This window comes from Lactuca sativa, chromosome 4 (assembly GCF_002870075.4).
Source record: "Lactuca sativa cultivar Salinas chromosome 4, Lsat_Salinas_v11, whole genome shotgun sequence".
Classification (NCBI taxonomy): Eukaryota; Viridiplantae; Streptophyta; class Magnoliopsida; order Asterales; family Asteraceae; genus Lactuca; species Lactuca sativa.
Window position 1 is genome coordinate 116,417,702 of NC_056626.2, and position 10,106 is coordinate 116,427,807.

Sequence of the window (10,106 nt, forward strand, 5' to 3'; positions counted from 1 at the left end):
ATCAACGTTGTCGAGAATTAGATATTTCTAATTAGATATTTGTTGCTTTTTCCATCGAAGCAAAGAGAGTAGAGCTTTCTAGATATGTCTGGTGGTGACATACAAAGAATGTTCCGATTTCTGATCCATGGGTTTGTTTCCGATTTGGGTTTTGCTCACAATTTCAAGTTATTTAATGTTTTTCTGTTTAAATTTTTTATCAAGATCCCGGACGACCTGATGAACGATTAGATGTAGTTACGGATGCATATGTTGTTATTGCAATTGTAGTTTGGATTTGTTGGTTATGTGGACTTTGGATTCTAAGAGCTTGCACTTCTCTCTATTCATGGTGGTAGTGGGTTGCTGGTGGCACATGGTGGTTGAGAGTGGTGGTTCTAGGTGGTAGTTGATGAATGCTCTTCAAGAACTATTTTCATATTCTTCGAATTCGTAGTTTTAATATTTAAAAAATCATGTAATAATAATTGAAAATTTCTAAGATTTTAAAAACCTAATAACAATAGAAAAGCCATGTCGACGTCTTGTCAGCGTCAAAGCCTGATGATGAAAATGCACATGGTATGCCACAACACGTTATGACCGGTAATTACAGGTCAATGTCCCTTTTTAGCAGGTAAAAATGAACTTTATGTCTTTTAAGTACCAAAAAATAACATGAGACCATTTAAAATAGAACCTGATAGTTGGTTGGGTTACAATGACATTTACACTTATATAAATTAGTTTATTATAGTTTGGTATCGCTCAAAAGTATATTTGCATAAGTAGTTTCAATTTAACTTATTAGTTTATTGTAGCTTCATACTGTTATTTAACACTTTGAATGTTTAGGCAGCAAAAAAATAACTTACCATCAACTTATTGCATTTTAGTACCAGATAGATAAGTTGATATTTTGTACCCCATAAATATTTTTATAATAATAATAAACTGAAAAAAAAAATGTATGTTGTTTTTAACAAGCAAATCCCAAACCCCCCCCCCCCCCCCCCCCCACAATTTTCCTTTTTTTGACGATCTATGAAAACATTTTTCATGATCAAGTAGTCGTGAGGGTGTATTTTCAATGGTTCATTAACTTGACCACTAAACTATTAATTTAGCAATATAAATTGTCATCTTGTAATTTAGTTCTGATTATTATAATTTACATAGTTGTGTTTGTTTCTTTGCTTACATACCCCAAATATTTGTTCAAGGGTTGTTTTCTTCTAAAACATTAGAAGAAAACAACCCTTGAACAAATATGTTGTTGATAAATTACAAGGAACAAAGCGCACAGACATGAATACCCTCATCAAAAAAAAAAAAAAGCCCCTCCTATCCTATGGAGTAACAAACGCAACCTTAATTAGTAAGCACAATTTAACAATGTCAGAATGTGTTAATATTATTATGGCATGGGTCTAGTCCTTCAAGGCGTAACATTGAGGGGCAAGTTCTGCCAACCACAAATAATCAATTCTAGTAACATTGCGCACATAATTACGCGTTGTTTGAACAAGATTGTAAAATATTATGCACTCTGATTTTGCACGTCGTAGAACAGAAGTCGGGTGAATCTCCGCAATCTGACCATTTGCCAAAACCCTGTATTTCCCATTCCATCCATCATTAAACACTTGATTCATTTCTAGTCAAATTAACTTTTTAAAAAAAAAATGGTAATATTATTATTATTAATTAAATAATAAATAATACCTGTAGGTTCCATCAGGTTGCTTCAGGGCTGCATTCAGGAAATAAGAAGCAGCAAGACATCTACGAAGTGGAACCATGTCATCTCCACATGAACTTATCTTAAGCCCCATCCGTTCTACATTTTCCCGGATTTGACTGCAACATCCCACCAAATTATATATTTATTATAATACATAAGGGTATTTTTGGAAGACAAAAAAAAAACATATAAAAAAGAGAATTTAGTTACTTGTAAATGTCACGAGCATGCTTTAAGGAACGACTATTAACAAAGTTATCCTTGCACCATTTCCTCAGATTCTTTTCAGCTTTTTCTTTACTATTCTCCATTTTGTTCTTCTCTAAAAACTCAAGAGACGCACGATAAACATTAAGTAAAGTAATATGGTCTCCCTCAGGGCTCGAGAATGATTTAATAACTGTTCGCGACTGGAAAAACAAAATAAAAATCCGTTAAAATAATGAAATTTAAAATGGTGTAATGTATGCAATAATACCTCTTCTAACTTGTCACGAGGAGCATAAAAGATGGATTCAACTGATAGCATTGCAACAACTATCAACATTTCTTCCAAACAATCAAACTGAGAAGCTAGAATAAGAGCCTTTGAATCATTTGGTTCTAATGGAAGACGTGCCATTTGGTGTCCAATTGGATCTGATAATTTCTTTTCATCTGTTAAAGCACCTAGCAAGTATAATAACTCCAGTGATCTAATCACAGCCATCCTGCATTCATCAATCAATAATAAGTAATAACAATATCTTCACCTAAATCCAGTTATCTAACAAGTAACAAAACAATACTAATATGTACTTTCAATTGTTCATAGCATTTACCTATCTGGTTTCTCCATGAAGTCAAACCCAAGTATATCATCAACACCAAGAGCACTAAGCTGCAAAATAACATTAGAAAGGTTGCATCTTTTGATCTCTGGTATTGTGGAATCATCAAGTCCCTCAAATCTGCTCTCTGGATAAAGACGAAAGCATTTCCCAGCTCCTTCACGCCCTGCACGCCCACTGCAACATTAGAAAAAATTTAAATTCCAATCACATTTCCATCTTTTTTCTTTATTGTTATATTTGGTCTCTATAGATGTAGATGTGAAATCAATGTGCTAACCTTCTTTGAAGAGCTTGAGCTTTTGAAGTTTTAACAACAATTAGAGACTCAATGCCACTATCAGGAGAGTAACTCCTCACTTTCACCAATCCAGGATCAATAACATATTTAATTCCAGGTATTGTCACAGATGTTTCAGCAATGTTAGTTGCCAGTATTACCTACCAGTAACAAACACAACAATTCAACTTCAGGAAAGTAATTATTTGTGTAAAGAAAAAGCAAAACAAAACCAGTTTTATAGAGTGTAGTGTACCTTTCTGAATCCAACAGGAGCAGGAGCAAAAACCTTCATTTGCTTCTCTGATGGAAGAGAAGAGAACAATGGCAAGATTAAGACTTTCTGATTGGCTTCAGGTAGTTTCTTAAGATTCTCACGCACAAGACCCTCAATAGACTCAATCTCTTCTTGACCAGACAAAAATACAAGTATATCACCGGGCCCCTCCTCCAAATGTATCTAATAAAAACAAAATGAAGTTGTCAAAAGCTAACAAAAATAACAAGTATCAACTCCTGTTACTAGTTTCAAGAAAAAAGAAAAAACCTGAAATATTGTAACCAAAGCTGCATCCAAACAATCTGTCTCAGGTTGGGTGGTGTACAGAATATCCACTGGAAACTGCCGCCCCTGAACATGAACAGCTTTTGCACCACCAAAATACTCTGAAAACCCTCGTGCATCCAAACTAGCAGACATGATGATTAACTTTAATGGATTTAACTTTCTTACTAATTGTGGCTTCACAACACTAACACTGCTACCTTCACCTTCACCATTATTTTCTTCCTTCACCAGTGTTCCATTGTTATTAGATTCACTAAAAGTTTTTTGAGATCTCTTCTTTTGTACATCTTTCAGCAAGCCTAAAAGCACATCTGTCTGGACTGTTCTCTCATGAGCTTCATCAACAACTATAACTGAGTATCTTGAGAGATAGGGGTCCAAAAGTGCTTCCCTGTGATTATACATGTAGCCTTTTATCAGCTTAATATGGTACTAGATTACATTAGCTTTCTAGTTAACAAGAATGCAGGATTATATGCTAACCTTAATAGCAATCCATCTGTCATGTATTTGATTCTTGTCGAGGTAGAGGTCATGTCTTCAAACCTAATGGAGTACCCAACTTTTTGGCCCAACTCAACACCACATTCTTCAGCTACACGTTTTGCAACAGTTACTGCAGCAACACGTCTTGGTTGAGTGATTCCAATTGTTCCTCCATCGCGACAAAACCCTCCATTGAACAAGTACTGGGGCAACTCTGTCAGAATGAAAATGAAACACTCGTATATAGCTTAATGGATTAAGTCATGTTCTTGTTGAGTTCATTAAGTCAACAAGAAACAACACCTAGAATGGAAGAGATTACTCACGTGTGGTCTTCCCGCTTCCGGTTTCACCAACAATTATCAAGGTATCATTTTTCCTGACTTCTTCAACAAGTCTTTTCTCAACTAAACAAATTACCAATTGATCAGTGAGAAAAGCCTCTAACGTACATAACAATAAGAAGAACAAAAGGTATCCTAATAGTAACTGGAAATCTTTAGCATAAGGTCTTAATCATACTAAGTAAACAAAATTGGTAAGGAGATGTTAGCTCTAACGAGCTTACAGTGCGATTGACAACTTTTCATAAACGTTTACAAGATGAGAGACTAATTCAACTTCAAATAGAAACTGATTAACACAATTACAGCAAATTTGGTTTCAAATAACAAGTAGGAACTTAAACTGTTGTATGGGGCAAAAGAAATTTAAAAGCGGAGCATATCCATATCAAGTGTGCTGTATCGAACAGGTGTACCTGAAGCAATAGGCAAAGATCTTCTCTGTTGCTCAATCTTCTGTCTCCTGAGAGAATATTAGTTCAGCATTTCGAATGCGTTAATTAACAAAGAGATAAAGCGTATTTGGTTGTGTGAGAGTTTGAAATGGACCTGGCAAAAGAGTCGGATTTCTGATCGCCGTTAAGGAGTTTAGGTACGAATTGAGGATGATTGTTGGTGCCATTGCTGTTGGGATTGAAGTTTCTTCTGTCTCCGGTAGCCATGGAAGGCATCTCCCAGGCGAGAGAATAAGGGGTTTTAGTGGTTTTATAAACCGAAAGAGGGCCGGCCAAAGGGTTTAAATTTGGTTTTATAAACCGGGACATGTCGCAGACCGGGCCCAACAAACACGGAACAATTAGGTTTGAAGTTTGATTCGTAGCTTTTAAACCGGTTAAACAAGGGGAGTGTTTGAAGTGGATGCTGATTATTTAAACAGTGATTACAGAAATAGTCCCTTTGGTTGGTAGATTTTGCAGTTTTAGTCTCAGTTTCTAGATTTTGTCACAAATGGTCCCTATTGCATGTTTGGACAACCCATTTAGTCTCTGTCTCGGTTACCGTTTTGGTTGCTCCGTTAATGCTCCTCACACGAGGGGCATTTTAGTCATTTCATGCTAACCTCTTGACGGCATAAAGACTATAATTCGTTTTTATTTCCATTAACTTCCAAAATTTGATATAAAATTTTCATCAAAATCTTAGGGATACAAAAAACAAAGCTTTTGGATACATAACATGTTCATTAAAAATAATTTTGTAAAAAAAAACACTCCCATCGAAGACCTAAATGTGTATATGGTTGTTTTTGTTTTTAACTTCAACACAATGACTACTAAATTAGGTTTAAGGAAAAAAAAAAACTTAGTGTATGAATACATTAACTCTTGTATCTATTTGCCTATCCTTTTTCCTCCAAACTTGTATTCATGTTAAAGTCAATAGATATTGTAAACTTTATTTCTTTGAATCTAAGAATAAAATGATCATTTATTTTTATTTCGGGCAATTTATTCGGTCTAGAAAAGAAATAAACTTCATGATTAAGCATTTTATGACATCATAAGCCACTTTACTTACCATATAAGACTTAATGAGGAATAAAAAGAACTCGTAAATATACATTGCCATGTTTATGAAGAACTATTGTGTGTTTTTTGTGTGTATCCACCAGGGATGTACATATAAACATCTGCACTAGACTTGATAGCTGAAGTAGCATACAAAATCAGTTTCTTTTTTTATCCTGCAACTCATCAATTTCTTTTCAGTCACATTTGATCCACTAGTAAGCAATTCTTGAATCAATCAGTAAACAATTACGTTTTAAGGTATCTGTAAAGTTAATGTGTGTATATACTTATGGAGATGTTATTGATCCCCTTGTTGTACATCTCTCATGCTGATATTAAGACTGTTTCGCATTGTTCTTCTTCCAATTCCTGCATTTCCTTTTGTCATCATGGCCACAAATTCCCCATAATCGATCCTCCCATCCTAAAAGAAATTTGCACAAAATTATCAAATTCTTTCCGATGTTCCAATGAAATCAAATAAAACAAGACAAGGGCATTCGCGTCATTTGCACAAACGAGAGAGGGTCCTTCACATCTTTTGTTACATTATCTTTGGTAAAAGAAGAAAAGTACGTTGCTATTCCCTACAAACAATCTAACCAAAAAGAAACCAGTTTTGTTATTTTTCATTTTTTTTTTTGGACTTACATTATCTTGATCGACTTCCCTAATAATATCCTCCACAAAAAAATCAGTCATATTTTGATCAATACATGCTTGTTGAAGCTCATCAACTGTAATATATCCACTTCCATCCTTGTCAAAATACCTAAATGCTGCAACAAGATGCTCCTCCCGATCCAGTTTGTTCAAATGCATGGTTGCTGTTACGAATTCCCCATAATCTATTGTGCCACTGTTGTCCACATCAGCCTGAAATCATATCATAATAAACTCATACATCAGATAATCTTGAAATTTTTATAAACATTATTCACTACATATGAATATGATATGGCCAAAGTGAATATTGCTTTGTATTTGTATGACATTGCTATAATGGGGTATAGGTTGTTTCAAAGTAAAATGTTGTAGTAGGAAAAAAAAAGTAGAAGACTATTAAAAACAAATAAATGGTTATTTCTGTAACTTTCTTTATTAAGTGATTAGATAAATACTAATCTTACTGCATCCATAAGATCTCGAATCTCTGTATCCTTTAATGTTGAACCAAACCTTTTTAAACCAGCTTTGAGTTCATCAAATGTTATTGCACCACTGTTATCTGTATCCATTGACTTGAACATTTCCCTCAAACCTGCAATCTCTTCTTCTGACAAACTTTCAGCTATTACCTGTCAGCATACAAGAAAAAGCAACATACTTTCATTTATTTGTTTATCATAACATTTAATTTCATTTCCTTTTATCGCACATTGTACACTTAGCTTTTTTGTTTCCTTATTAAGGCATTGTAATTTGAAGATTCTAACCAGTTATAGCATTCTACTTTCATATTCTTTCTTAGTAGACATTATTAAATTATGTACCCTTAAAGCCATCTTCTTTAACTTATTCATTGCTGAGAACTGCTTCAAACGAGAAAGAACAGCAGGATCAAGTGATCTATCTGGAGCAACCCCATTTTCACATATCCATGGATGACCTGTTCTAATTACATAACATAAAATAACATAACAAAAAAGTGTTTTGTGTGTATTGGATTGGGAATAAGACTAATGTCAATGGGATAAAAGACAAAAAAGAGGGACTCCTTCTCGGTCTCTTGTCTGTGTAAAAGACGAAAATGCCCTTGTCAACGTGTGTGGGAGGAAAGATAAGTAAACATACATAGGACTTGATGGGCTGTTAAGCGCTTTGAAGGTTGAGAGCATAACATCTTCTGTATAAGATCCTTTCCACTATCTGATATAAGAGGCCATGGGTCCGATTCAAAGTCAATATGAGCCTTCAACACCGCATCAAATATCCCCTGTTGTGTTTCTACACAAAAAATAAAAAATAAAAAAGTTAGGACTAAATTAGGAAAGTAACACACACATATATATAACTTAGCAGATTAAGTTTTCTCCCCATTAAGTAAAAAATCAACAATACATCATATTACATAACATACCTGCCCAAAATGGAGGTACACCACTTAGAAGTATATAAAGTATGACTCCAGCTGTCCACACATCTGCTTCAGGACCATAACTCTTTTTAAGCACCTCAGGTGCAACATAATATGGGCTTCCAACCACATCTTTGAAAATTTGACCTAAAAAAACCATCCCATTAATTTTAATATTACACACAAAAGTCAGCAATCAATTAAAGGTCTTAGGGTAAGTTGTAAGTAATACTTTCTATTAACTTCACCTGGTTTGAAAAAAACCGAGAGTCCAAAATCAATTGCTTTGAGTGAAAAATCATCATCCCTATTAATCAATAAGAAATTCTCTGGTTTCAAATCTCTATGCATAACACCAAGTGAATGACATGCCTCAACAACACCCACAATGATCTTTGTCAATTCAGCTGCTTTCCTTTCACTATATTGTCCTCTTTGAATAATCCGATCAAACAATTCTCCGCCATTACAAAGCTCCATTACAATATGAACATACAAAGTATCTTCATATGCTCCCTTTATTGTTACAATGTTTTTGTGCCCTGTTAAATGGTGCATTATTTGAATCTCCCTCCTAACATCCTCCACATCCTCTTTAGAAATCAACTTCCTTTTTGAAATTGACTTGCATGCGTAGTTTATACCTGTTGAATTCTCAGTGCATAAATAGGTTGTGCCGAATTGACCTTGACCAAGCTTTTGACCTAATGTGTAAAGATCCCGAATGTTGGCAGTTTTATGACCAAGAACAGAATAAGCCTGGTTGGTATTGTGGTGGTTCATGGTGGTTTCTTTAAGTACAAACTCAGAACTGGGATTGGAATTGGAATTGGGATTGAGAATGGAATTGGAATTAGAATCCTTTTTCAGGAGCTCTTTGGATGCCCGATTTTTGAGGGTTTGAGGAGGTGTTAGATTTAGGGAAAGAAGGGTTTTCTTTGGAACTTGATCGGGATTGGGGATTATTGGAGCTTTGATTGATTCTTACTGCAAAATATCCGCGACATGTATTGCCCATAAAAACAATTGAGATTCTGCCATAGTTATGAAAGTTTCAGCTTCTTCCTCATCCCATTTTATCCTCATCAAATTTACTGCAAGTAAGCATAGTTTTCAACTAGTTAGACACAATATAGATGTTATTGTTGTTAATTTTACTACGAATGAACATAATTGCCTAACAATTTTGCGAAAATACAAGCCATTCTCGTCAAATTTGTTGCACAGAAACATTTTTTTCTACCAATTTGCCCAATTAGCCACAAAATACATGTTATTTTCATCAAATTTACTGCACGGAATATAACTTTTTTTACCAATTTGCCCAATTAGCCACAACACACCATGCTATTCTCATCGATGTTACTGAAAACAAATGCAATTTACTACCAATTTGCCATAGACATCCTAAAATTGTGATATCAACAATCTAAAAGGCAAACCCCTACCCCTAATTGATTGCCTTCAAAATGCTATATTATAGATATTAAGAAGATAATCTATTATATGCAAGAGATCGGGTAGGAGAAATAATCTTGAAATTACGAAAAGTCTATCATTCATTAAACACATTATGAATCTTCCTAATTGAGGAAAAACCCATGTGAGGAGGACGCATGGACTGATTCTTGACAGAGATCATATAAAAAAATTCTTGAAATTTGATTAATGAACATGTACGAATGCATGTAACGGGTAATTAATAAGAGGAAAGGCGAGTACAGATCTAGTAAACTACCGGTTGAACGAGGGAAATGAAAATGGCAATCACGTCGGAGGAAGAAGAAGGAAATGATTATGAATGTACTTTTGGGTGCATGGGTGTGTTTGAATGGAAAAGGAATTATGATTTTTTTGTACGAGAAATTTCGATCCTTCCCCTTGTTGTTGTCGTTGACAATTAATCGAATAATGATCGGAGTGGGCGACAAAGAAAGATTTTATGACGGAGCTGACACGCCGTCTCCCTGGCCTCTTTCTTTTTCTCTCGAGTCTTGAACTTCTACGTCTACAAAAATGTATATATTTTATTGAGTAAATTACAAAAATGGTACTTGTGGTTTGGTAAAAATAGTAGGTTTGGTCCAATCTTTGGAGAATTGATAAGTTGTATCCATATGGTTTAAACAGTTACATTGTTGGTCCTTTTTTGCTAATATCGTTAACAATAAGACATTAAGTATTAATACCAATTTACCCTTTTTATGTTTTTCTCTATTTTTCATTTCATTTTTTATAATTACTAAACTGCAAGGACTATTTTTGTAAAAACTAGAAATCAAGAACC

General features: G+C 34.5%; 1 protein-coding gene and 1 pseudogene across 1 annotated transcript; both read right to left on the reverse strand.

Moving 5' to 3' along the window:
- Nucleotides 1–1,375: 1,375 nt before the first annotated feature.
- Nucleotides 1,376–4,950, reverse strand: LOC111899678 (pre-mRNA-splicing factor ATP-dependent RNA helicase DEAH10). The gene is made up of 12 exons (XM_023895535.2): nucleotides 4,781–4,950; nucleotides 4,648–4,694; nucleotides 4,214–4,294; nucleotides 3,885–4,101; nucleotides 3,381–3,792; nucleotides 3,090–3,293; nucleotides 2,834–2,994; nucleotides 2,545–2,730; nucleotides 2,202–2,433; nucleotides 1,934–2,133; nucleotides 1,705–1,839; nucleotides 1,376–1,593 (listed from the first exon to the last, which is right to left on the reverse strand). Exons 1-12 carry the CDS (start codon nucleotides 4,900–4,902, stop codon nucleotides 1,410–1,412), a joined length of 2,181 nt encoding a protein of 726 aa, XP_023751303.1. The 5' UTR covers nucleotides 4,903–4,950; the 3' UTR covers nucleotides 1,376–1,409.
- Nucleotides 4,951–5,787: 837 nt separating this feature from the next.
- On the reverse strand, nucleotides 5,788–9,786 carry LOC111899677 (calcium-dependent protein kinase 26-like; annotated as a pseudogene).
- Nucleotides 9,787–10,106: the final 320 nt, after the last annotated feature.

Bases quoted from the DNA above. Each gene is read 5' to 3' on its own strand.
- LOC111899678 (XM_023895535.2), bottom strand. From the start codon at position 4,902: ATGCCTTCCATGGCTACCGGAGACAGAAGAAACTTCAATCCCAACAGC. The intron at 2,731-2,833 runs GTTAGCACATTG...CTAATGTTGCAG, and splicing joins GCTCAAGCTCTTCAAAGAAG to TGGGCGTGCAGGGCGTGAAG. The intron at 2,134-2,201 runs GTATTATTGCAT...TTGTTTTTCCAG, and splicing joins CTCGTGACAAGTTAGAAGAG to TCGCGAACAGTTATTAAATC.